The sequence below is a fragment of the Thrips palmi genome, unplaced genomic scaffold (genome assembly GCF_012932325.1).
Source record: "Thrips palmi isolate BJ-2018 unplaced genomic scaffold, TpBJ-2018v1 HiC_scaffold_18, whole genome shotgun sequence".
In the NCBI taxonomy this organism is placed as follows: Eukaryota; Metazoa; Arthropoda; class Insecta; order Thysanoptera; family Thripidae; genus Thrips; species Thrips palmi.
In genome coordinates, this window is record NW_023144627.1 from 21,233,671 (window position 1) to 21,261,206 (window position 27,536).

General features: G+C 52.5%; 2 protein-coding genes across 5 annotated transcripts; one reads left to right on the forward strand and one right to left on the reverse strand.

Moving 5' to 3' along the window:
- Positions 1 to 74: 74 nt before the first annotated feature.
- On the reverse strand, positions 75 to 3,269 carry LOC117645259 (UBX domain-containing protein 7). The gene is made up of 9 exons (XM_034385318.1): positions 3,056 to 3,269; positions 2,407 to 2,631; positions 2,169 to 2,336; positions 1,979 to 2,088; positions 1,752 to 1,898; positions 1,405 to 1,671; positions 1,053 to 1,314; positions 897 to 976; positions 75 to 822 (listed from the first exon to the last, which is right to left on the reverse strand). The coding sequence occupies exons 1-9, from the start codon at positions 3,123 to 3,125 to the stop codon at positions 664 to 666; spliced, it is 1,488 nt and encodes a 495-aa protein (XP_034241209.1). The 5' UTR covers positions 3,126 to 3,269; the 3' UTR covers positions 75 to 663.
- Positions 3,270 to 5,062: 1,793 nt separating this feature from the next.
- LOC117645454 (battenin-like) lies at positions 5,063 to 27,505 on the forward strand. 4 transcript variants are annotated; one of them, XM_034385661.1, is made up of 11 exons: positions 5,063 to 5,211; positions 10,830 to 10,920; positions 15,663 to 15,737; positions 23,851 to 24,062; positions 24,373 to 24,494; positions 24,579 to 24,740; positions 24,823 to 24,963; positions 25,036 to 25,255; positions 25,373 to 25,519; positions 25,604 to 25,744; positions 26,168 to 27,505. In XM_034385661.1, exons 2-11 carry the CDS (start codon positions 10,914 to 10,916, stop codon positions 26,291 to 26,293), a joined length of 1,353 nt encoding a protein of 450 aa, XP_034241552.1. In that variant the 5' UTR covers positions 5,063 to 5,211; positions 10,830 to 10,913; the 3' UTR covers positions 26,294 to 27,505. The 4 variants fall into 4 exon arrangements, with proteins under 4 accessions (XP_034241552.1, XP_034241554.1, XP_034241551.1 ...); XM_034385663.1 differs by lacking the exon at positions 15,663 to 15,737 and having other exon boundaries at positions 5,064 to 5,211; XM_034385660.1 differs by lacking the exon at positions 5,063 to 5,211 and having other exon boundaries at positions 10,815 to 10,920.
- Positions 27,506 to 27,536: the final 31 nt, after the last annotated feature.

The following is a 27,536-nucleotide window of genomic DNA, read 5'->3' on the forward strand; positions in this document are numbered from 1 at the left end:
TTGGTGTTGGGAGTGACAGTTGATTTCCATGCTTTGATGGCATTGGCTAGGGAAAATAATTTCACACCAACACATGCCATCCCAAGGCACATTTATCTGGCCAGATTTATACAAGGATTTCAGTAAAAAGGGAAGACTTATGCCAAGCAAGCTATACTAATGCAAGGCGAGTAAAGAGACCAAAAGACAGTAATACAGCTGTTTACCCTTTGCATTGCAGGACATTACAAAATCGATTTTTGACAAAAGTGGCATTTGACGAGGATATTAAGAATATCACATACATTCCTCCAATTTCATGAATTATACTATAATTTCATCTAGAAATTTGATCACTCAAGTAACACTTCATATAAAATAATTGTTACTCGCAGGCTTAAGAAAAGAATCATCAAAATATAATAATGTCTAAGAATTGATGCCGCCTGAGACACTCAGCATATGGACTACAATAGTAATGCAAATGAAGTAACAACTCAGTGGCTTCTCCTCCTACTTTTCTTACAACAATCGTACATGATCCAAAAACAAAATACTGATCAGATTTTTTAAAAAGGTCATAAAATCTCAATTTTTATTTATGATACTTAAAAATAAATTAAACCTCTCACAGACTGAAATCATGGTGGGCCTTCTAGATTATAACAATTCACAAAATTCAATTTAGTTTTTCAATTGAATAAAGACAGTATCTCTTGCATGAAGATCAGCCCCTTCTAATGTCACACCTTTAAGATCAGATAGATTACGTCGAGGAAAATGTGTAACAAGTTCAAAGCGGGAAGATGGGAACCCCTTGGAGGCAACATATTGCTGAAGTGCCTGCAACACATGATTTTGCAAGGTAAGATAGAGTGCGATTCAGAGAAAGTGTCAGAGGGACATAACATACTAACGTGAATGGATGCAGTGCTGGGGAAGGTGGCTTCTTCTCTTTTGCCATCCGGGTACCGTAGCATGATGCACATTTTTGGTGCTGTAAAACAAAGCAAAATTAAAGAACCAATTGATTCATGACCTTCACAAGGACCAATAAAAACCATGTATTATACCATTGGTATCCATTACAACGGGAGGCTCAATTGGCATGAGTGGACTGCTGCTGGGTGAAAACGAGACGTCTTTGTTCTCCTCATCCTCATTTTCTTCCTTGTCTTCATCATCATCTTCAGCATCTGAATCAGAATCCGGCCTTCTGCTCAAAGCTGCAGTAGCAGCCGCACTAGATGTAGCGGCTTCTCTTAATGAGGCAGCAAGAGCCATTTCCAACTGCTGCTCTTCACTTGCATCAATGATAGATGATGCTGCATCACTCTAAAAAATTGAAAAAGACATGTAAATGACACTGTTGTTCCCACCACACAAAAAAGGAAAATCAATCAAACAAAGCAAAATAAAACCCACCTTGCTTTTGCCACTCGGAGGTTTTGCATTGGAGCCATCTTGACTGGAACTAACAGAGGCCATAGTAGCCTCACGAGGTGTTTGTTGTGGATTCCATTGATTTGCATTTAAGAAGGTCAGAATATTATCACAGAAGGTATCACGAGAAATATGATGATATTCAACCAGACACTCTCCAGTGCGAGGGTCCAAAATTGCAACGTATGGCCAAGATGGCACATTGTAAAATCTCATGTACCTCTTCCCTTCATTACTGTCTGAGTATACCTTGAAAGTCAACAGTGAAAATGGTTAAATCAAAAAGAAAATAAATTTAATACTTCAACAATTGTTTTATGAGCACACACCTGCCAAAATGTGAAATGTTGTCGAACAACTGAGTCAATGACACTATCAGACCAGATGTCTCTATTAAGAACTTGGCAAGAAAATTCCTTCATGTTTTGAATGTTAACCATAAGCCATCTTTCTCGATTAGTTGCTTCATCTCTTGCCTGCAAAAAAATGAAAAAAAATAACCTGTAGAGAATCTTTGATGAAAGTATATATGCAGTAAAAACTACACCAAACTCACAGCAAGAAATGTTCCATGAAACATAAGATGAATAGGAGGCCGAAATAGGTCCTCCAAGGTTCTTTTCTTCTTTGCTCTTTCTGGACACGCAAGCATTTCTTCTTGATGATCTGGTAAATTTTACAAAAATAACAGCATTTAAAAAAAGTTGTACTGACGACTGTACTACACACTTAAAAAGTCTTTTTACCAGTTTCAACTGCAAAATCTCGCAAGCCATCAAAAGCAGAATTAGTTCTTGGTCTGTGCATTATGTTTTCCCAGTCAACATCATGATGAGGGTCTAGAAGTCTTGCTGTAATTGGAGCAATTGGTGCTCTCACGTCATCATCAGTAGTGCTGCATGATGGTCCATCACCTGAGCAAAAAATAATGGTGAAGTTAAAACATAAAAATGAGTAACCTTTGACTTTAACCCAAATTCTTACCTCCATTTGTTGTGGTGCTTAGTCTTCTTCTAGGAGAGATGCTTTGAACATTTCGCTCTCGTTTGTTACCAGTCCGATTGGAGGACCCGACTTCTACAACCTCCACCTCATTGTCTTCGTCTAAATCAATAAAAACTCCGTCACTATCCATGTGCTGGTTGATGGCCATCATGAGATCTCCATTTGTTCTTGTGAGCCTTCTCCTTGCGATGTCATCTGTAGCACCTGTGAGCAAATTTTGAATAAAATCAGCATTAAAATTACCAAACAGAAAGCAAACAGCAAAGAAACTAATTTATAGAGCTCTTTGACAGATGTGTCGGAGAGCAAATAATAGTAGTGTTCCAGACAAGCCAAACGAAACACAAGTTGTACTCGCTCAACAAAGAAATAAATTTGTAGGTAGTCAGAAATTAGCATGTAACTGGCTAGAGAACACTTGATAATCAGAATACAAGACGAGAGACCGATGTAAACAAACCTAACCAAGAAAATAACGGTTCTTAAATAGACTTTTTCTACGCGAAATTTGACGGGGGACTTGACGCAAGCAAGGAAACAGAGAGTGCCTGGGTTTTTGTCTTCGACCCAATTGACTGAACGAATGCCTAGAAAATGAAGATGAGGATAAAAGGACATGTTTACGTACCAGTTATCGAGATGAATGAAGCGACATCGTCGTCGGATAGCTCAATATTCTTTCTCTTCGCACTGTTCATCCTGGCGGCGTTGGGGAGGCCACAGTGGATTTGGAAAAATTGTCCAAAAGGACAATGCTGGTTGTTTGTGAAATAAAACTGTCTGGTTACTAGCAGCAGAACCAGGCTAGATGGATAGTTGGAAGGGAGGGGGGGGGGTGATGGTGGAGGGAGGGAGGGAGGGAGAGGGAAACGAACTTGTTTACGAACCCTAGCCTGCCTGGTTCGGCGCGGTCGGCGGGAGAAGTTGGTATGAGAAAGTAATTGTCGTGCATACGATTCGAATCTCGAATTCTATGAAGGCAAACGTCGAGGGAAGTACCAGAGTTACCGCATATCCGAATGAACAACCTCACTTGACGTCTGAGGACCATTTAGGGAAGATCGGTCATCGGTCGACCCTCAACCCGAATCAGGGACGTCCAATGGACAGAAGCTGCAGGATGCATGAGGCGCCCTTCTAGTTCCTAGTGTATTGCAGGGTGTCCCGCCAGCGCGGGCGGCACGTGCTCTGTCTCTCTTGCGCCTATGCGGGACGCCTCCTGAGAAAGAGACAGACACAGCCTGATTCCATGACAAAGACTGCCTTTGAGGAGGCCTTCGGCGTGCTCCAGTCTGGACCGAGGTCTTGACCTGGCCTGGGCCGTTCTAATACGGGATACGGGACTGGGACGCGCTGCAGTGGGCCGGTCCGCCCTCGGTCTCTCTCGCACGGGCTTCGCGCTTTTCGGCTCTCAGCTGGAGTGCGAGAGGGACCGAGCGACGAAAGCGGTCGCGGGTCCATTTCTAGACCAACTGTTTTAGACTTACGCTCTCTCGCGCTCTCCGCAAATAGGCTAACTTCGGCACGCATCATCGCTGGTGCGAAAACAAAGACTTTGGTTTCTTTCTGCCTTTCTTGCTGTATTCTCATGATGCATTCATCGGGTGATCGTGCACCGCTCGCCTGCTTTGCAAGTGCAGCTGCCGACAGGAGTCTTCGTGCCTGCCGGCCTGCCGCTCGGCCTGCCGCTCGGCCTGCCGCTTCCCGGGTGCTTGGACGCCAAGACGAGACTGTGCACCTCTCTCTCGCACCCACTAGGGAGGCCCCAGGAGTGCGAGAGAGACAGAGCGACGAAAGCGCTGTTCGATCAGCCAAAGCAGCCAAAGCGTGCCGCCACGCGCCGAATGGGCTGCCTACCCACCAGGCGCTCCCGCCGCCTCCCTCCGGAGCATCGTCGCCCTGTCCCTCTCGCACCCCTGGTCGACGCACCTTTAGTGTCTGTGTGCAAGGGAGACACCGCATGAACAAACACTGTTTTTGGTTGTGGATTTTGGGACACTTTGCGACGGACTGCGGGCAACGCGGGGTCGTCGCTTGCCGTGGGAAGAGGTAAGTCGTTGCCTGCACTTACCTGCAGACTGATTCCGAGAGTCGCTTTCGCCGCTCTGTCTCCCTCACACTCGTGGGGCGTTCCGCATCGGTGCGAGAGAGACAGAGCGACGGAAAAGACTCTCGGAATCACTTCAACTGCCGAAAGGAAAACCGAAGTGGGACCCATCTCAACTCTTCCGTACTCCTGCTGGGTGCTTCCCCCTGGATGGGAGGGGCAGGGGGACGCCATTTCGTCAAGGGCGCAATCATCCGGAGCAGTCCAGCAGCTGTCTCTCTCGCACTCGTGGGGCGTCGCGCACGTCGCGTGTGGGTGCGAGAGAGACAGAGCGAGGCGCGCGGCGTCCCAAGGGCCGGCCTATCCAGGCCTATCCCAACACGCCCCCTCCACGCGGGCCCTGTCCTGGCCGAACAGTCGCTCTGTCTCTCTCGCACCGACGCGGTAGGCCCGGGCAGGCCCGTGAGTGCGAGAGAGACAGAGCGCTGCGTCGGCCTGCTGCGCCACGCCGCGGATTCGCGACACGGCAGCAGCCCGGCAGGCAGGGCCGGCAGGGCCACACTACTCGCCGTGATCGCGGTGCAGGCGAAGCTGGGGCAGCTGGACTTGCTGGACCAGGGCCCGCCTTCGGCCGCCTCCCGCAGACAGCACCACGGCCACCTGGACGACGGCCACCTCGAGGAGCACGACCAAGACACCGGAAGACACCGAGCACCGCGCTTGTATCCTTGCTAGAGGTAGGCGAGGCCGGCGAGGCGGTCTCCGTCTTCTAGGTCTTCTTGGTCTTCCTGCGCTTCGGCTCTTTCACTACCTGTCTGTCAGTCAATGAATGAATGAATGAATGAACGAATGAATGAATGAATGAATGAATGAATGAATGAATGAATGAATGAATGAATGAATGAATGAATGAATGAATGAATGAATGAATGAATGACCTGTTATCTAATAAAATGAGATGCTCTAGAAGGTAATTCTCCTTCGGAATTCGGGATTGTAGCGTGTTTTCTGGTCCGGGACTGGACACTGGACGCACTGCACTCACGCGCAGTCTGTCTCTTCCCCCTCTACAAGTGCGGGAGAGACAGCGCGATGGTGCTCGCCGCTAGACCTCCCCATTTGACTGGCTTGGGGCGCTTGTTGGTGTCGCCGCCACCAGATGGCGTGGCGCGTGGCGTTTCGGCGCGGTTCGCGCGGCCGATTCGCCGATTTAGTTTTATAGTGCGCCAGTGTGGCGACTGGTGGCGACTTGGTAGGCGGCAAACGCTCGGTCGTCCGCACGATGTGATCCCCAGGATGAGATCCCCACGATGTCCAGCCTCGCACTCACCGTACGGGTGCGAGTGTCACAAGACAGCTAGGCTGGCGGCTGCAAGCATTTTTTTTGTCCCCATTTTCGTCGCAGACGGAAGATGCTGTGTACGCTCTCAAGTCAATTTGATTCCCAAATTATGTTCGTCTCGGCCAGCAACGTGACACGGGCTGGTAAAACTACAGATTGACACTCACTGGTCCTGCAGTTTGTCTGTTGCTGGCCAGGGAATGCATCCTAAGTGGGCCACCCCCGCCGCACCATCCCTCCCCCCTCCCCCCCCCCCCCCAACCCCTCCCCTTCCCCGCGGCGGTCCCGATCCGCCTGCCACCGGTTGGAGCTGCAGCTAGCTGGACATGCGTCGCCGGGGTGGCCGACCCTCCGACCCCCGCCTGCATGCTGCAGCAGGCCCTGCAGGCCCTGCAGGCCCCGCCCGGCCAGTCGGGGATGATGCCAATAAGGCTGCTATCTTCGTCGCGCGACAGGCAAGGCAGGCAGGCCACTTTGCTAAAGTGGCCGGGCCGCGCCGCGAGTGCGAGAGAGACAGAGCGAGACGGCCAAATGGCTTTGTGCTAAAACGGTCGGTGCGCATTTTCACATCCGCCATCCAAGTGGGGAATTCATTGCAATGATGCGATTATAGGGATTGGGGTTTATGGGTGTCTCTCCCTGTCACCGTGGCGATGGCAAGCCTTCTGGCCTAGGCTAACCTAACCTAACTCAACTGAATCAACGCACGAAGGGTCTGACGCTATTCTTGGGCAGTCCCCTTTTGATCACGTGGTGTGTGCGTGCCTGACCCCGGAAGCAGCGCTGGCCAACTGGCGGGAAACTAGGCAGTTGGCAGTTGGCGGGAAACTTGAATGTGAGTTTGGGCGGGAAACTTGGATATGTGTCCGGCCGTCCGGCAGACGCGTCGACCTGGTGTGATACGGCCTTCTGATAGCGACTGCAGCCTTGGCCTCTCTGGGAGCAATTACGGAAGGCCGATAGGCACCGGCTGTGTCTCTCTCGCACTCGTGGGGCGTCCCGTGGAGGTGTGAGAGAGACAGAGCGACGTTCGGGAGGAGCCGCTGGCTCCACAACTGTCCGCGCGGGGTAGCAGGGCCCGGCCGGGGTCGCTCTGCTAGCTCTGCTACCGCGATAGCGCGTTTGCCACAAAGTGTTGCAAGTATCTGTTCCGGGGGGTCCGTCTGTAACCTAGGCAAACAAGCGAGAGGGAACAGCGGCGTCCCGTCAGATAGACAGAGAGATTGGAAAGAGGGGCAAGGATTGTCTGCGGCCATCCCCAGCAGACTGCTTCCGAGAGTCGTTTTTGCCGCTCTCTCTCCCGCACCTGTACCGGACGCCTCTCGAGTGCAAGAGAGGCAGAGACCGCCCCGGTATCGTTGTGAAACTGGGCGGCAACTTGGCGCGGCGAAATGCGACGCGGTTTTGCCTTCTTGCCGCCAGGGGTCGCTCCAGTCGCTCGCTCCAGTCCTTCAGTCGAGCAATCTAGGAATTCGCCCCGCGCGCGTTATGCGTTAACGCCTTTTAAAACAATGGGGAAAAAAGTAATCCTCCGAAGGAAAAAAAATTAATCGCTCATTGGCGCGCGTCGTCGGTGCCGTGCCGGTGTGAGAGCAGCGCGTCGTCTGGGCGTCTGTCTCTCTCGCACTCATGGGGCGTCCCGTAAGGTGCGAGAGAGACAGACTCTCGGTCGGCGTAACGCGTGGCGCCAAAGAATGCCATGCCGTGAATCTGACACAGTTTTTACTGTCCTTGTTGTTATGTGCCCGCTATCGCTACCTGGTACTCCGGGGCCGACGCGCGCGTCCCGCGGGACTCTCATCGGTCAATACTCTCCTGCATTTATCTCACTGAACCACATCATTGGCGGAATCCTCTGGCCCTGTACAGGGATCCTCGGAGCAGTTGGTGCCCCCACAACGCACCAGTCGAAAGGGTTGCCAACTTCAGCCTGCCTACAGCGCTCTGAGAAACAAACTTGTTGCTGTTTTTCAGAAAAATTTGTCTGTTTTGTTGTTGTTTTGGAAGTGACTTACCTGCTCCTCGAGTAACATCGCCCCACCACAGCGATTGCTCGCGGCTCACCGGCTTCGAGTCGTCGCTCTGTCTTTGTCGCACTCGTGGGACGCCCCTGTAGGTGCGAGAGAGACAGAAAGCGCCTCGAGAGGACCGCTCCCAAAGCCCGCTAATTCCGCCATTGGCCGAGCAATTAAACGGCTCAGGCGGGGAATCTCGTGTTATCTGCGAAGGCGGCCAAGTTCACCGCGTCTGTCTCTCTCGCACCCAGGCGCCACGCTCCACGTGAGTGCGACAGAGACAGACGGCGCCGCTCCGCTGGTCATTGTCAGGCGAGGTGGCGCTGGGCGAGCCTGGCCTTCTTCAGGTGCAACTTTTCCCCGCTTTTCAGCTTTAAAATTAATTTTATTGTTTCCAAACGACATTTTCCAGTCAAATACAGACATGAGTGGAATGTTTTTCGTTGGTGCCATGCCGCGCGTCCTTTTCGGCCACGCAAGAACAATGGCGGCGAGTGGTCAAATGGGCCACGCGCACGGAGTGGCGCGGAGCCGCGGCGCCTCGTCCAAACAAACAAACCGGAAGCCAAACGCTTCTGCACGGCTTTTGCACGGCGTTTGCCGCGGTAGCGAAGCGCAGAGCGCAAAAAGGGAATCACTGCTGTCTGTCGGATTGGGCGACTGTACGGAATTTGTCATAACTGTGACAAGTAAATCGGGGCAGCGCTAAGCGCCGCGACGAGTGGTTAGACCGTCCGTCCTGCAGACTGAGAGTCGTCGCTCTGTCTCTCTCGCACCTACACGGGACGCCCCATGAGTGCGAGAGAGACAGAGCGACGAAAACGACTCTGCTGCTGGTGGACACGCTTCACACTTCAGGAGGCATCGTCTTCGTACCGCGTTCATCGCTATTCCTTCGCACGGAGTGATAAAACGCTTACGGTCTTTCGCAGTGCCGTGCCGTCACCACTCTCTTTGCTCACTGCACTGTTTAGAACAAAAATGAATTTTCAAAAATCCCGGAGAATGCGTTTTGAAGCTCCTTCGGAAATTTCCAAAAACTCCGTTTTTCAAAAGATTTTTTTGAAAAAAAAAAAAAATACAAAACAAAAAGAAAAACAATACCTGCAGAAAACTCATAACAAAAAAATTGGCGGGTTTTGAATTTTTCGAAGATTGGAGGCAACTTTTCTCCCCAACAGTTCTTCGCGAATTTCCAAGATTGTTTTTAAAAATCTAAAAATGGCGCGGTGCGCATGCATGCCGGCTGGTCCCGGCTGGTCCCTTCGTGTCACGTGAGGCGGTCTCGATGTGAGCATCGCATGCCCGGCGATGCCCGCGGTCCTCTCGTGACGATTCGAGTGACGATTCAAACAAACACCACACTGCTACTTAAAGTGAAAAGGACGCGGCCACTGCCCGGAACTTTTCATTGTATTTCTGTCGGTTTGGCGCAACCTTCTCGCCGCCATCACGATGTACGTGCTCATCTACCGAGCGGGGAGGGTTTTTAATTCGGTGATTGGAATGCATCGGCGTCCAGTCGGAAGAGGAGAGGGATGCTTCGTGGAAAAGTCCGCGGCCGGTGGGGCGGGGTGGGGCGGGGTGGGGTGGGGCGTCCGCTGTGGCGTTCCGTCCTTGCGTTCGCGCTTCGCGCCCAAAGGGGGGGACGTAGCGGCGGTGACGCGGTGGACGCGGTACGCAGCCCTCCACGACACGTGTGGAGCGGCACGCGTCGTCTGTGTGTGTGTCGTGTGTGTGTGTGAGTGTGTCCCATCAGTGTGTGAGTTCCACCTGTGTTGTCCGGAAGGTGCTGTGTCCCGTGTTCCCCATTTCCTTTCCAGTTTATTCCAGTTTATGGGTGTTTTGAGTGTGTCAATGGGAAACGGTGGCGATGCTGCGATCGTCTGGGTTCATCGACTCGCTCGGATTGCCCCGAAGGGCACCGCCGGCACCACCGGCCGAGACCGCCAGACATAGGAGCGCTGGATAGTGGGAGTGAGGCTCGCCGTGCGAATAACATGCGTGGTGAAGCGGGGACCAGCGGGGACCGCCTCTAGTCAACAGTCAGTTAGTACGTCCTTAGCGGGGACCCTACAGGCCCACGGACCCAGAGGCCCACAGGCGCCCGCTGGGTTTGTTGGTGGGGCATTTTAGATTCAACGCCGGAGACACGTGTTCCATTATTTTTTAGCCAAAACAGATCGAGAGATCGAAATGAAAAATTAATTTTTAATTTTCAGACACGAGGAAGAGGGCGAAACGCTGGGTCCTGCCTGGCGGTCGACCTCACCGGGGTGTTGGGGTGTTGGCAAGACCGCCTCTTAGTGCTGGCCGTGCTGCACTATCGGCACGGACGCCACTACACTCGAACACTATCGCGTTGTAAATCCTGCCAAACTCATTTATGCCATGCGCCCGGCCGAGGCAAGCCTTGCGCCCACGGGGACCCTTCAGTGTTGACTTTGACCCCCCCACGCGACAAACACAGGCCCTGTCACAAATCCTTCAAAAATTACCTTGAAACCCTTGAAAATTCCTTGAGAAAAATTGCTTTAATAGACCTAGAAAGCCTTTTTTTTTTTAAATACAGTCATCTTGGGAAAAAACTCAAGAGTTTTTTAAGCCAAGAAAAAGAGGTCTAAAAATTAGACTGCAAAAATTAAAATTGTGAAATTTTAAGTTAAAATGCCAAAGAAGTTTACTTTTTCTTGTTGTACTGGAATTTTGCCGCACTCAGTAGTAATTCTGGAAAGATGTTGGACACGTTATTCTCAGAGACTGTCGCTTGGCAAAAAGCGCATCCACCGCACCTGGCAGACAATTGACCGTACACTGATAAAGAAGAGGCCTCTGCTTCCCCTTCCTCCTCGCCCCGCCCCGCCCCCACCTGCCGCCACCTGCATATCTCATCCCCACTAGGGCGGGGCGGGGCGGGGCGGGGCGGGGCGGGATGCCGCGTGGCGCGCGCAAAACTGCCAAGCAGAGCAGCTCTCAGTTTAGTTGTGTTGATGTTCAGGTGCCGTCGTCCTCGGACACCGCCTAGTCAGTCCTAGTCAGTGTACTCGCCTCCCAGCGCGCAGTCCCAGCCGTCAACGCTACAATGACCGGTGAGTGGAAAACATCTGTTTGTCTGGCCGCTGTTGTCATCACGGCACTGCATAAACAAGTTCATTCAAACCGACCAAAAATGTTGGTTTTAGTTGTGTTGACGGTAGGGTAGTACTTTCTTACCATACGTCACTAAGGAATTCAAATCAGATTTATAAAGTCAATTCGATGTAACCATCGTCACAAAATTGCTGTGATTTATCTCCCTTGGGGGATTTCTAATACGTTTTTCCCACTCTACTCTCATCCTGCCTCTTGACGATTTTCCATGGCTCCAGTTGATTTGATTTTCCTTGTCCTAAATCTGCGAGTGCGTCGGTGATTTGAACGCGCGGTCGGTTTGCCACGACACCCCACTGCGAATACCGCGGTTCTGTCTGCAAATAAGGGACTTCCCTCCTTGCCAAAAAATAAATCTCATCGAATTGACTAAAATTGGGTGGACTTCCTCAGCAATGATAAGCTATCGACCAAGAAAGAACCTCACAGTCAACATAACTAAAAAAAGTTTCGGTCGCTGTGACTGAACTTTTTTTAAAATTTTTGCAGTGCTAAGTGGGGGGTGCTCCGCACCCCTCGGTCTGTCCTGCGAATAGTGTCCCTACAGTGCCTCAGCTCGCACGTCACGCAATTGATTACAGCTGTTTTCCCTAATCGCCCACTAGTCGCCGCACCTTATCGCAAAGCCGGTCCTTTGGAAATTTAAAAGAAAAATACCGAATAAAGTGTAAGGCAAATGTGCGTTGAAATTGGGACATTCGAATCTGCACGCTGTGCGTTGTCAAACATGTCGTGAAAACTGTGAAACATGCCAACTTTTGTCCCGCTTTCGGTGAGACCGCTCCGAGACGCACCACTGTTATTCACCACTTGATGGGCGAGCCGCGCTAATGACTCTCACTTTTATCTCGATCCTCACTGCGGGCCGAACGCACCGTCTCTCTCGCGCACACGGGCGCGCCCCGCGAGTGCGAGCGAGACAGACGGAGCGTTTGCAATCAGCGCGAAGCCTGGCCAAGGCGAGGTGGGCCAAGGCGATGCATACCTTGCTCGCTTTGCTTAGTGGGTGTGTCCTCCCGCCTTTATCAAGGGGCCAAAGATGAGCTCGTAACGTGTCGTTGTGCAGTCACGCAGTGTCACTTTACACACGAGTCAAACAACAACGACAACAACCCCATTTGACAGCCGGCTGGAGCCCCTGCGAAGTCGAGGGTAGGCTGGCCCGCCGAACACCGGGGCGTTACAGAGCGGTCTATGTCGAGCACCGCAGGCGGCGGCTCTGCTGTGCAGGACCACGACTGTAAAATTTTAAATTTAAAAAAGAAAATTCGGGGAAATTTCCTTTTTATAATTCCCGCGTCAAAAAGTCAAGTTGACGAACTCTCTGACGACTCGAAACCTCCTCGGCGTCGGCAGCTTCGGCGTGAAAGCAAACGAGGTAATCGAACAAGAGCTAACTAACTAACGACGAGACCGTCGAACTCCACTGAAAGAAAAAACAGCAACATACGACTAGAGTCACAACTGTTGTTGTCGTTTTCCCGAACTAAGGCGCAGTTTAAAGGCGACGCTTACAGTGAGGTGACTGAACGCCGAAGCAGGCCTGTCGCGGCGATTTAGGCAAATCGACCAATCGACTAGAGTCACAACCGTTGTTGTCGTTTTCCCGAACTAAGGCGCAGTTTAAAGGCGACGCTTACAGTGAGGTGACTGAACGCCGAAGCAGGCCTGTCGCGGCGATTTAGGCAAATCGACCAATCGACTAGAGTCACAACTGTTGTTGTCGTTTTCCCGAACTAAGGCGCAGTTTAAAGGCGACGCTTACAGTGAGGTGACTGAACGCCGAAGCAGGCCTGTCGCGGCGATTTAGGCAAATCGACCAATCGACTAATCGCTCAGGATTTCCGAAGGCCTCCGGCTGCCGTCTGTTTACAAAGTACCTCCTCGTAAAATCCAAACATTTTTTTTTTCATTTCTTTTTGGCGGTGTCGTTCGAACCGCGGAGGCACAAGGTCGTTTACGTCCCGTCCTAGCCTAGGTTTTCGCCGTTAAACTGTTTGGATCCTGATCCGGTATTCCGGAAGAGTGTCGGACGTAGCCGCCAGACCCGCCAGCGGCCTGCCATGCCAGACACAACAGTATAACTGTCAAGATCCCTTCGGCGGCGACACACCGAAAACACTCCACCTCGCCCGCCCGGCGGCCTGCTGTCTCCCTCGCACTCACGGGCTGTCCCGTAAAGGTGCGAGAGAGACAGAGCGACGCAAACGACTCTCGGAATCGGTCTGCTGGCTGGCGGAAGCGTTCGTCAGCGCGTCACAGCGCCGAACTGTCATTTCGTTCCTAGTGCGTCGTTCCCAGCAGTGCTTTGCCAAAGTAGGGAAAAGTCCCCACGAGGCACCAGTGTCGGAAGGGTGGCCAACCTCAGCCTGCCTGCTAGGCAACATCCTGGCTTCACTGCGAGAAGTTGCCTAGTGGGCAGGCTGGGCGGCGACGCAGCGACGCCCCCTGGGTCCGCTCCAGCACGGCGTCGCGGCGTCGCGGCGTCGCGGCGTCCCGCCAAGTTCGGCATGGGCACGGCGGCATGGCACGGCACGGCGGGCGGCGCGTCCAGTCATTCCCCTCCGAGCAGCGCGTCGGGCGGCGCGGCGGTGCGTGCACACTGCAGGCGTGCGCACGCGTGCGCTGGCCCCTCGCCAGCGGCACTGCCCGCACTGCCGGCCACGTGGTACGCGGTCCCTCGTGGGTGCCGCGGTCCCCGAAACGGCGTCGCCGAGCACGGAACATAAGGGCGTCCCCTTCGCCGAGGCGTGACCACTGTCAACCAGTTCCGGGCGACACGGAAGGAAAGGGGGGGGGGGATGCCCGCCGTCGGTACGGCCCTCCGTCTCTCTCGCACCCACGAGAAGCTCCATCCACTATGCGCGGCAGTCCTGGCTGTCCGGCTGTCGCTTCGTGTCACAGCGGCCGGCACGTCTCGCCGTCACGTCACAGAGTAACACCCGCACGCCGCGCTGGCTGGCCGCGCTGGCTGGCCGCGCTGGCCGCGACCTTCGAGTCCCTGCAGGCCGTCTCTCTCGCACTCGCGGCACGCCCGCGCCACGCGCACTGAGAGAGAGAGGGGGGGGGGGAGACAGAAAGAGAGGCGGTAAGGCTCCCGCTCCAGTGTGCTGCCCCTGCAGTGCATCAACAAGACCAGCTCACTGGAAACGCGCGAAAAAGCGCAGAAGCGCCTCGCCTCCAGTGTAGCGGATGCGGATCGGTCGACAGCCTTTATGCGTCTGGCCGGAAAAACGGGCGGAAGAAACCGCGTCGGAGAAACGGCCGTCGGAGAAGAGCGCCGCTTTGTGACTTTGTGCAACGGCAGTTTTTCAGTTTTTCTCGGCGAGAAACGCGCTTTTGCTTTTCCGACGAACCGGCGGCGCTAACGCGACACGGCCAGCCTCGACACGTAGCAGGAACTGCGGCAATTTCTCTGGTTTCTATTTGGCGGCGTCGCACAGTGGGCCGCCAGAAGACCGGTGGAGGCGGACAAAACTCTAGACGTGTTTTGAGCTCCAGAGTCCTTAAATGGGACTCGAACCGAACGTGTGACCCCACCAACGGATTGCTCTCCGAACGAGGAGTCCATTGGTGGGGTCACACGTTCGGTTCGAGTCCCATTTAGCGACTCTGGAGCTCTAAAACGCGTCCGAGTTTTTGGCCGCCTCTACCGGTCTTCTGGCCCACTGTGCGGCGCTGCGCCACTGAGTGGGATGGGCTGCCTACCCAGCGGGCTGCCGCCTCGCGAGCCTCGCGCTGGCTGCGCCAGGGCTGCGCCCGGTGGGCAGGCAACCCAAACCTCCGGCAGCCTTCCAGTCGCAGCCTCCGCTCGCCGCTTGGCGTACAAGGAGTTGCCGAGCACGCAGGCTGAGGTGGGCCGTCGCATTGTCGCGGGAACCTTCGCCTCTCTCTCAACGACTGTCTTACTGAATTTATGGAGCGGGCTTTCCCGGTACGTCACGACGGGTACAAGCGTCGCACCTGCTCGCTAAAAAAAAAAAAAAAAAAACAGAAAAAAATCTGAAATCTTACAAACAAAAAATTGCAAGGAAAGATGAAGACTTGGTGGAAGAAAAGAAATCTGGTTCCGTTTCGAGAGACACTTAGTCGATATTTCGAGATATCGAGTCGATACATCACGACAATGTCATGGCATTTGCGTATACGCCGCGAACGTCACTCCTCTGTAAGCGTCATCCCTCCCGCGGGCGTGGCGTGGGTGTGTCGTGTACGCGTGTAGTAGTGCCGCAGTGTGTAACACAGTTGCAAGTCGCAGTGTAGTGACGCGTGGTTCCACGCGGTCCACGTGCAGCGCGACAACAAACAACAACAACACCGAGTCGGTTGCCGCGTGCTCTGCACAAACCACGTCACATCCGCAACGCCCTCTGACTCTTCGGAAGTGTCAGCTTAATGAACACTGAGTGTGTGACACGAAAAAATATAGGAATTTTTGAAAAAATTGGTCACTTTCTCCTCTTACAAAATCTCTTAATTTTTTGAAAAAAATATTTCCGGGAAGTTTTAACGGACCCTCCCCACCCCCAAAGAGTCCGCTTGGTGGACATCTCTTCGGTAGCGAGGTCTTTGACACGATTGTCTCCGTTTTCCTCTCCTTTCCTTTCATTCGCGATGAGCTGAGCAGTCTTTGTCACACTCTCTAATTATCTCGTCTCCCTCTTTCTCTCTCTGTTTGCAGGCGACCTGGCCAACAAGCGGGTCGACCCCAAGGGCGAGAGGAAAACCGACGTGTACACCATCTCCGGGGACGGAGGTAGGCCACTTCGATTCCTCGATACCCCACTTCGATACCTCGATACCCCACTGCCACATCTCGATATCGCAATTACACAAGTGCGGGTCTATAACTTGTGGGGTGGGGAAGTTCCGTCTGGCGAGGGGAAGAAAAAAATAAAACGAGTAAAAGGCTCGGTGCCATTTCGCCATTCTAATCGGACAGAAATCCAATTTGGAGGCGATAGTGGAGAAATACTGGGAGAGGAAAAATACGCAGTCTCAGCGGTTTCGACACTTGAAGCAAGTACCCTCCCACGTGAGTTCCAAAAATAAAGTTATATAAAATGACATTTTTAGATTTTTACAATGAGGTAAGAGAAAATTTTGAACGAGTTTTGGCGCTGGAGACTTGTGTAGTCGGTTATCGCATCCCGATAATCTCTCAACCGACGGTAATGGTTGTTACGTCAAATAGACTCACGTGGGCGATGCATGGCAATTGATTGGTTGGGTGAGTTCGGCGGCGTCTGTGTCGAGCTCGGTCGAGACGTCGAGACACCGAGGAGAGCGATTCGCTGAACTGTTGTGCTGCCCAGGTCACGCCAGTCTAGGGTAAAAATAGACGCTCTTCCAATCCGGACAATGACGGAATTCCGAGTTCTCGCCTCGTCGTGAGTTGCAGTGCCTGGAGACACATCTCTCTGCCGTAGGTGCGAGAGAGAGAGAGAGAGAGAGAGAGAGAGAGAGAGAGAGAGAGATATGGGGCACACGGTGCAGAGGCGCGCCGACTTGATCCTGCCCTAGAGACCGAGCGATTCTTGTTTGCGGTTCTAGTAGAGCGCAGAGCCTAGAAACTACACGAGGAGTGAGTGCGTCAGACTCGTCCCCCTTCGGACTAGCCCCCCCAAGTCCACCGGCCTGCAGGCAGGGCTATGATTGGCCGAGAGGGCGTCATTCAAAGAGGAGGCGGACGCGCTGCGGAGCCGAGGAGTCAACGGAGTCAACGCACTTGCGGCCCGAAGCCCGCAAACAAGAATGGAGGGAATCGGAACCCGGTTGCAAGAGTCTCTCCCCGCCTTTCCTGGTCGTCACTCGACTTTTATGACAAAAGAATTTGGAGGGGGCCGTGCCGGCCGTGCCGATCCACGTAAGCGGATTTCGCCATGTAACCCACATCCCGGCTTGTGCGTGCTCTTTCGCCACGTCCCAGGATCCCCAAGGATGCCGTTTAAAGGGTTCGTTTTGAGAAACTTTTTTGAACGTTTCAGAGTTCGTTGCGGAGTTTTTCTTTTAAATATTTTACGCAAATTGGTCTAAAAATTCTGGAGGAGCCTGGCAGAGTGGCGCTACGTCCACCCGGTACACCCCGACCTTCCAACTCTCAGCCTGCGAGTCCGATTCAGCCTCCCTCGCTGTGTCCCCCTCGCACCCCTGCGGGACGCCCCGCGAGTGCGAGAGAGACAGAGCGACGCTGTGGCGGTAAATACTTCCCTGTGACCCCGACACCGAGGGGCCGGCCGGCCGGGCCCGCCGCCACAAAAAGAGAAGATTGTTTTGTTTAATATTTACCCCCAACCAACCAGGGTGGCGATAAACGAATCGATTGGGTCACTTGTAGAGGTTCCACCCGGCGACCCGCGACTGCCCCACGTCGCGACGGGGTGGGCGCGGTGTGGCGATAGGACGAGTGGAAACTTACTCTCTACTTCGAGTAATCGAGTCGGGATGTCGCGGGTCCAAGGACGCTATCGGACTTATCGACCAATTTGAATGAGTAGTAAAGGGGACGATATATTTCGGTCCCCGCGCGTGGCGCGTTATCGCCGGGCCGAAAATAGACGCAGAGAGAGAGAGAGAGAGAGAGAGAGAGAGAGAGAGAGAGAGAGAGAGAGAGAGAGAGAGAGAGAGAGAGAGAGAGAGAAAGCGATAATCGGAAGGGGACCGAGGGGACCGAGACCGGACCATTCGCAAGGCGAGGTTGGTGCCGCCGGTCCGGTCCGTATGCGTCACAACTGTCGAGTCAAGTTTTGAACTTTTATTGCCTGGATATTGTTTTTGTTTTCGCGTTTTCGCGCTTCGGCCGCCTTTTGCGGGCTATTTTTAGCCGCGCCGTGGCAGTGCCGTGCCCGTATGAGTATTTCGCGCGGACCAGGCAACGGCATCCCGCACCTGCAGGCCGGCGCCGGCGGGGTCCCGGGTGGAAGGATCTTTAGTTAAACTGTAGTTTCAACTACAGTACCTAAACTGCAGTTCCCGAACTAAAGTTAGTTTTAAAAAGAAACTGAAGACTAAATACAATTCCACTTTGCAGTTGAAATTGTAGTTTTCTGTCAGTTCACAATGTTGTTTTAGTGTTGATTTGAAGTTCAGTTGGAGGTTCAGTTTAAGTTTCATTTACAATTTACTTAATATCCATTTCTGGAAGTAAAGCGACTGCTGAAAATAAATATTCAAAAACTGTCTCTCATCTAGTATGTTTCCGTACTTAGTATGTATTTTAAACATATTCTCTTATCGACATACTAACGTTGATAGTTATGTCTCAAAACTAGTACGTTTCCATAAGGGAGAGTGGGGTAATTCCGGACACGGGGTAATTCCGGACACTTCGATTTTCACTGGGTTTGAGTGAAGATAACGCAAAAGCCCGCCTAACAGTGGAAGATAATCAGTTAAATGTGATAATTCCAAATCGCCAAGGAAGGAGGTCAAACCGTTTGGCTGTGGTCGCTTCACGAAATTTGAGTACCATCAAAAATAGGCAAAAGCTACATCTTTTCCTCGTATTTCCATGTGCTTATCGTACCTTACCGTCGAGTTCAGTCCCATGACTTAAATTTTATCATATTATATGGTCATTGGACTTTACTTTGGCGTTTCGGGAGTGCTCGTATGGCTCGCCGTTTTCTCGCAATTGAACATCAAAGGTTTTCACTACCTGTGGGGTAAATCCGGACAAGAGGGGTTATTTACTTCAATTTCCCGCATAATGTTAAGGTAGTGGGTTCAAAATTGTGGACAAGCATCCCCACCGTTCAGAAGGACAAAGAAAGAACGAAAAATAGTATTGCAGCTATGTTTAAGAGCTTTACTCGAGACACTGTTGTCAATTTAGGGGTTTTGATAGAAACTATTCCTTATAATATGCTTTGAGTAATAATCAAACACTTCAGTTCGCAGCAAATGTCCTTGTACGCCTTTTAAAAGCATGCCTCACATCAAAACAAGCGAAAGTAAGCTCGAGTAGTGTCAAATTTTAAGGTCGTCCGGAATTGCCCCATAGGTCGTCCGGAATTACCCCAGCCTGGGGCAATTCCGGACACGTGCAGGGCTTTTGTTAGGCGCCTATATCTCTCTAACCGTTGCTGAGATTTGGCTTTCATGTATATCATTTTGAAGGGAAAGGTCCATACTTTACTCTCCTGTGATAACATTTGACCCAAGAAGCATATTCAAGCTCAAAGACCAAAAAGAAAAAAAACGTCCGGAATTACCCCACTCTCCCTTACTTCTTATGCAATCTTCTAGTTGTATCAAGTAAAAGTTACATACCACTAGGGGAACTCAAAATTACAGTGGCTGCTTCATTGCTTTTAAAGCAGATGAGGTTTACGTTGAAAGGTTAAAAGCAAACGTTTAATGTTTATAGCTAATACAGTTGGCTTTACTTTAAATGGTATAGTTGTTCGATGTTTAAAAATTTATGCAAGTTTCCCCTTTTTTAAAGTTAGCCTCCCTAGAGAGACAAAGTAACCTTAAGTCTGCGACAAGTTTACGTAAACTGACTTGTCGCAAAGGTCCAAAATATTTTGCGCTTACATTTTTTATACTGACAGTTTAAAATTAAAATTGGTAATAAAATGCAAGTTTGTCATGAAGAGGACTACAACTTTACATAGGATTACTCTAAAATTGCTTGTAGTTTAAAAGATGTAGAAAAATTCTTAGTTTTGATTTTTTTTTATTAAATCTAAATCAAAGTAATTCTGTTAAGTCCTTCATATACCCTTTTTAAAATAAACATAATATAACATGCTAGTAGTATTTAATAACACTTTCGTTGAGTGAAGTTGGAGCAAAGCATATTGACTACCGCAAAAATGGACACTTAGTGCATCATCCGCTAGGTGGCGCTAGTGTCGCATCATTTACGTCTTCGAGTTAAAAGTGTTCTTGCAGCCGATCAGAGGAATATTTTTGGGTCAAACTCTGTGCAGGGCAAATATTTGAGATGCTATGACTCTACCACAAAAGGATTGACCTCGATAGGTGGAATATTAGGGAAATAACTTTGAGTACAACTTTCCTCTCGAGTACGGCTACGGGTCGTAGTTTGGTTAGGCTCCGATCGCTGTGCCTTCAAGTGCATCAGTCCTCGATGCGAAGTATATTTTTTACGAGTGATCAACTCCGAGAGGAGGTGACTCCACTCACTAACACCTAAGGTTGAAAACACCTAAGGTGGCAAAATGATAACAGGGCTGAGGCTCTATTTTGAATTTTCACTCTCTTTTCGAAAACTGAACCCCAACTACTCTCTGTCTAGTTATTTCAAATGGCTTTTAAGTTGTTCGAAACTAAGGTTGAACTGCAGTTCGACTGCAGTTTAACTAGCTCGAAAATGAGGGAGAAACTATAGTTGTTCCAAATAACTGGTAGTTTTTGCATAGTTAAACTGCAGTTTTACTGCAGTTGACTACAGTTTAACTACAATTTTTTTTCTCTTAAAAGTTACTTTCAACTTCTTGATTTTTTAATTTTTTTTTCACTTAAAACAATACATTTTACAACAGAAAAACTCCTGTTTTGTCATATAGTTTTAACTGCAGATCCTTCCACCCGGGGTGCCGGGTTCGAACACTGGGGTGGACCGCTTTTTTTTTTGCTCGTCATGGCCCCCGGGCAGAAGTGCAAAAGTGGTGCAATGCCTCGCGTGAGCCGTGCACGCCACCAGCAGCCTTGCCAATTACACTCGACTTGAGATTCGCTTCGTCCGCTTCGTTTTCGGCTGTCTCGGTTGGCAGCACGTGACTGGCGGGCACGCCGACTGCTGCACTGGCAAATACGAATCTAGCCCACTGTGAAAATTCCCACGATGCACCAGTGTTGGAAGGGTGGCCAACCTCAGCCCGGATGTGGCCTAGGCAGGCAGGGGTTGGCCACCCTTTCGACACTGGTGCACTGGTGCATCGGGGCTTTTGCGTCTGGAGGTCCGCGTTGTGCTGGAGACTGGAGAGGACGTCTGGAGGTGGTCTGCCACCTGATGCCGAAGGGGTCGCTCTGTCTCTCTCGCACTCACGGGGCCTTCCGTAAGGGTGCGAGAGAGACAGACAGCGCGGGCCGGCGGACAGTGACACTGCGCCGCCGCGGGGGACGCTCCGGGGCACTGGCGCCGCTTCGCTGCTTCGCCGCTTCGCCGCGGAGGCTGTGGTTTTCGCCAACACCTGTAATTAATGCCCCTCGCGGCTATTGGCAGGTGACACGGCCACCACACTGTCACGACACTGTCACGACGCGGGCCGCGCTGTGCGCACAACGAGCGGGCTGCGTGCGAATATCGCCAATTGGCCCATCCCACAGTGGGCCAGCAAGCAGACCGGTGGAGGCGGCCGAAACCCTACACGCCTTTTGAGCTCCATAGTCGCTAAATGGGGCTCGAACCGAACGTGTGACCCCACCAATGGATTCCTCGTTCGGAGAGCAATCCATTGGTGGGGACACACGTTCGGTTCGAGCCCTGTTTAGCGACTCTGGAGCTCAAAACGCGTGTAGAGTTTCGGCCGCCTCCGCCGGTCTTCTGGCCCACTGTGCGTCCGCCTCGCTCCCACCCAGGGCCGCCTCGTACGCGGCCCAGGCGGCGCCCCCTCGGCCCGGCGCAGTGCACTGTATGTGCTGAGTACAGGGCGTAGTGGGTGCACTGCATTCCCCATGTCTGCTCCTTTTCATGGAATTCCCCCGTCGCGTTTTACGGCGCCTTTGGCTTCGCCTTTGGCGTCTTGTCGCGTCGTCTGTCTTCGTCTGCCGGGCCATGGTCAGTACGTATTCCGAGCCGATCGCCTGGAGCGAGTCCTTGAAAGTGTCTGCGAGCGCCTGGAAGCGCTCCTGGAAGCGCCTGGAAGCGCCTGGAAGCACCTGCAAGCTCCTGGAAGCGCCTGCAAGAACCTGGAGGCACCTGGAAGTGCCTGTAAAGTGACAGTGTAATTTTCGCCCATCGCGTTACTCCTGTTACGCGAGTCCCTACTCCTCCCTTCGGACTCTTCTCCCGGTTGAACGACATTGTGCAACGATTGCCAGCATTGCCAGCCCCGCGCCGTGATACCCGTTGGGGTCGCGGCTCCACGGAGGCGGGGGGGCGGGGGGCGGGGGGCAGCGGTAAGCCGGAGGCGAGGGGGGCGGGCGGGGGGCGGCGCTCCGATCTCGGCGGCGGTGCGGTGCCCTGGCGGTGCCCTGGCGGTGACGGCGGCGGCCAGGGAGGCAGGGAGTCGGAGCTCGGGCATGGCCGACTTGTCAGTCAATGTTTAGCTAACGGCCCGACCCGCCGGATCACACGGATCGCCCGTCGCACCGCGCACCGCCATGTACCAAGCCTTACCGTGCGGTCAGTGACAAAGCCTGTGTGTGCGTGTGTGTGTGTGCGTTTGTTTGTTTACTTCCTAGTGCGAGTGTGTGTGTGTGTGTCGTCTGTCCAGTGCGTCGTTTGCTGGAGTGCTCCGCATTTCTGCTTTCTGCGACAGTGTTTTTGGTGGTGTTTTGAATTGGAACGCTGTCTCTCGACACCAGACAGTCTCAGTCACGCCTCTTTCGATCTTCGCGTGCGATGACGCTTTTTTACGCTTTTACCGCCTGCGCCGTCATGGCGACTCTGCCGGCACACTGCGTGAGTGCCGGTGCACTGCGAGTTCTTTATCGCGTCGCGTACAGTGTACACACCGGCCATATGTCGGTGCACTCGCTGCGGTATTTTGGCCAATTTTTTTTTTGTAATCGAGTATAAACAAACTCGAAAAAATGATGGCAAGTGTGTTGTGAAAATGATAGGGCAGTGCGACTGCTGTTCGATACCCTGCGTCGTCCGAAAGGGCTTATCGGGCAGTGGTATCGGCGACGGGGCCTCGCGGGGGTTGGTGCCGCGAAGCAGCGGAGGGGTGCTAGGCTGGGGGTAGGGCGCTCTCTCGCGGCAGTCGCTCGCTCGAGCTCTCTCGTTCTCTGTTTTCTTTTTATTAATTTCGTTGGGGCTCTTGTGCCACCACTGGCGAAAGGGAAAAGGCATGGCCCTGGAGCGGAGGACCACGCGTCGAGTCTACAACGCGACAGGTGTGAGTCCCTGGCGCGCGGGGTAGTGCCAAGTCGGTGTAAATGGTGAATCCAGAGGACCCTGGCGCGCGGGGTATCGCCAAGTCGGTGTCGGTCAGTGTAAATGGTAGTTCCAGAGGCCCCTGACGCGCGGGGTAGTGCCGTGCCGTGCTCTGCAGGACGAATTTCTCGTTATTTTCGTGGTCACTCCGGCTGCCGAGTCTGCTGTAAATAGTTAGGAATCCCTGGCGCGCGGGGTAGTGCCGTGCCGTGCCGGGTGAATTCCTCGTCATTTTGGCGTTTGCCTGCCGCTGCCCACGCCACCGCCTCTGATTGGTCACGGGCACGGCACGCCATGCCACGCCACGCCGACAATCGGTGGCAGGTAGACTCGTAAAATTTGCTATCGCGTCGGCTGGACTTCTAGTGTGGCGGCGCGCCCACCTTTCCGAGGCCTCTGTTATTCCGACTCAGTGGTAGAAACGACTATTTTGAAATCTTTTCTTTTCGCAAATTTGCTAATTTTGTAATTTTTTCTACCCAAAATATTGACGAGGGCAGCTGAGTTTTGTTTCGGACGGTTTTTTGAATTTTCCCGCAAACCTGCCGTAAATTTGCGACTGGGGAATTCCCTTGGTCAGTCGTTGGTCAGAAGCAATTTGAGCCGATGCCTGCGACTGGTCTCACGAACACACTCACAGACAGAAGCTCATAACGGAATCAGCCGATCGTGACATTTTTTCCCACACTTGTGCAAACATGCAGCGCGCCGTGCGAACGCCGCCAGTTGGCCGCAGTGCCTCCGATGCCTTTGAGATGGCCACTCGTCCTGACTCGAATGCCTTCTGTCCCTGCAGACCCGAAGCGGGCCTCCGGGGCGCCCATCCCCAACTCGGCCTCCGCCGCCTCCACCTCGGCCCTGGTGGGCAGTGCCAGCCACCTGTCGACGCCCAGCGCGCGCCGCCGCATCCTCTCCGCCTACTGGATCTTGGGGCTGTGCAACAACTATGGCTACGTCATCATGCTCTCCGCCGCCACCACCATCCTGGACAGCAGCTTCCTCCCCGACGTAGGCTTGGCGCCGCCGCACAGTGGGCCGGAAGACCGGCGCAGGCGGCCAAAACTCTAGACGCGTGCGCAGAGCTCGCTAAATGGGACTCGAACCGAACGTGGGACCCCACCAATGGACTCCTCGTTCGGAGAGCAATCCATTGGTGGGATCACATGTCCGGTTCGAGTCCCACTCACCGACTCTAGAGCTCAAAACGCGTCCGGGATTTTGTTCGGCTCCACCGGCCCACGCTCAAATTGCTGGCATTTTCCAACCCTCCAAATCGATGCGAATAAATTTGTTAACGATGAGTGATCTGACTTCACAGGCGCAAAAAATCCCCGGCCCCCGAGAGTGTAACGAACTCTCCACCGGGGCCATCCTCCTCGCCGACATCCTGCCCAGTCTCTTCATCAAGTTCATCTCCCCGTTCTTCCCGCTCTGGATACAGTAAGTTCCTGGCTGTCCTCTGTGTGTACACTCTACAATTTTCTTGAATGAAACCAACTAACTTTTGACTTGATTTTATTTTAGCACGCGCATGTCCGCCGTGATCGTGTTGAACTTGGCGGGCTTCGTGTTGGTGGCGATGGCGCAGCAGCTCTGGGTGGTGCTCACGGGCGTGGTGTGCATGTCCATCGCCTCGGGCCTCGGTGAGGTGTCCCTGCTGGCCTACACCGCCTTCTTCAAGGACAAGTAAGTCGCCCGTCCGGGATTTCGGCCGCCTCCGCTGGTCTTGCCCAATGTGTGTCGTAGTAACGCTCTCGCCTTCCTCCAGGACGGTCATCACCATGTGGTCGTCGGGCACGGGCGGCGCCGGCGTGCTGGGCGCGGCCTCCTTCCTGCTGCTCAAGCTGGTGCTGAGTCCCAGGGACACGCTGCTCGTCATGACCGTGGTGCCCTTCATCATGGCCCTCACGTGAGTCCCGCACTGCAAGGCGGCGATGCGGAGACCGACTTGGCGCAGTAGTAATACGTGTTGTGCCGACAGGTTCTGGGTGCTGATGGTGCACCCCCGCCTGGACAGCGCCGACGACGAGCCCGTGGCCTCGGGCGAGAAGCCCGTCATCGTCAAGGTGCACGACGACGTGCCGGTGTCGGCCACCAGGGCCTCCTTCGTGGACAAGCTGCGCGACGTGCCGCCACTGCTCAAGTACATCGTGCCGCTCACGCTCGTGTACTTCTTCGAGTACTTCATCAACCAGGGCTTGGTGAGCATCCACACCCGCCTCGGCGGCCGCGGTGGTAGCGACGCTGCGCTTAGTGCGGCGGCCGCGTGTTCGATTCTCGCCGCCTTGTCGTAACGGTGTTGTTTTTTTCCCCCGCAGTACGAGCTGATCCACTACCCCACTCTGCCCGGCGTCACCCACGCCTACGAGGTCTTCCAGGTCGTGTACCAGGTCGGCGTGTTCATCTCCCGCTCGTCGGGCAGCTACATCCACATCCAGAAGATCTGGATCCTGTCCGCCCTGCAGGTAAGCAGCACTCTCTAAAGACTAACCTAACCTAACCTAACCTAACCTAACCTAACCTAACCTAACCTGTGTCCGTGTGCCCAGGGCGTGAACGTGATATACTTCACCCTGGAGGCCATCTACGGCTTCTCCAGCTCGGCCTGGGTCGTGGCGGCCATGGTGTTGCTGGAGGGACTACTGGGAGGGGGCGCCTACGTCAACACGTACTTCTACATCTCGAAGGAGGTAAGTGAGGCGCGGAGTGTGGAGCCTCCTGAACGCCTGGCGGTTAGGCAATCGGGGCACAGGGCTGTGTTGCGGGCCGGCCCACCCTGAGCATCGCAGGGGCTCCGCGGCCCCAGCTAGCCCCAGCCAAGGGCTTGCCGTTGCACAGTGGGCCAGCACACCGGTGGAGGTGGCCAAAACTCCAGACGCGTTTTGAGCTCCAGAGTCGCTAAATGGGACTCGAACCGAACGTGTGACCCCACCAATGGATTGCTCTCCGAACGAGGAAACCATTGGTGGGGTCACACGTTCGGTTCGAGTCCCATTTAGCGACTCTGGAGCTCAAAACGCGGCTAGAGTTTTGGTTGCCTCCACCGGTCCTCCGGCAAATCCACTGTGCGTAGGGCGTGAACTCACCGCCACCGTCTCCGTGACTGCCCGCAGGTCGCGCCCGAGAAGAGGGAGTTCTCGATGGCCATGTCCTCGGTGGGCGACGCCATCGGCATCTCCGCCTCCGCCATCGCCGCCATCGCCGTGCACAACAAGCTGTGCGAGCTGCCGCTGTACTAAGGCGCTGCTGCACGCGCCCCGTGCCAAGTCTTTGCCGACTTCGTTCACGCGAGTCGATGACGTCACTCCCACCCTGTGTGCGGCGAAACTCCCCCAGTATTCGAGCCGTGGTTACCACTCTTTGGCACTTGGTGTTGAAAGCGGGATGGATGGACGGAAACGTCAGCACTGCGGCTACTCTCTCTCTGAGCTAGTCGGAAATGTCGCTGTGTGCTTTCCAACAACGATTTCGTTGGCTGTGATGAAATAGGAGTATTTCCCAAAGGTCTACTACCTTGATGCTTGCTCTTGTCATGTGAAGAAATAGTGTGTGTTTTAATTGTTATTTTTTATTGTTTTACTAATATGTATTAATGAATGAAAGCATGATTGAATGAGTGTGAGAGTGATCGGGGAAACGAAGGATGTGTGAATGTATGAGTGAATTAATTTCAATGCTATCTAAAACATAGTTGTCTAATTTATCGGTTTTAAAACAAAAAAGATTATGCTGTGATGTGTTACTACTGTAAGAAGCCATTTTTGTTGTTTTGGAGTCAGATGTAAAGTAGGCCCTTTCCCATTCAAACACTTTTTCAAAAAACAAATATCTCTGTTTATCAGGAGCTGTTTTATGGGAAGTGCTGCCCTGTACTATTTCATTCATGATGTTATCATCCAACAGATCCATGCTCATTTTATTGTAGTTTTCCTCTATGTACAGTATTCTCTCTTTACCTTGTGAATACCTTTTCACTTTTGTGGGTATTAGATCATACTAACAGAATTTCTGTTTAATATTTAAATTTTTTTCCATGATGGAAGGTGCTATGCTGAATTTTATCATAAAATGTGCTGGTCACACACAGTGATATTAGAATGTTAATTTTGATAAATTGATGAGTCAAAAGATTCTTCCTTTAACATACTTTTTGAATTTTATGGTGAGGATTTTAATTCATGACCAATGAATTTGTGTTTTTCCTCATCTCTATAACGCATATGAAATTATGCCAATTAGCTTCCAGTAATTAAACTAGAAGTCCATTATTCTAAGTCAACCCTGTAAGCAGAAGCTGTCAAGAATGCATATTATTTATTTATATCATCGTAGACGATAGACTAAGCCTAGTGTATCTAGTACAAAATAATTATTTTAAGTGGACGTGTATTTTTGTAAGTTGATTATGTTCTATTTAACAAATCCTGTAAATTAAACTGAACCTAAAGGCATTATTCTACATTCATTTCACCTGCGAACCCC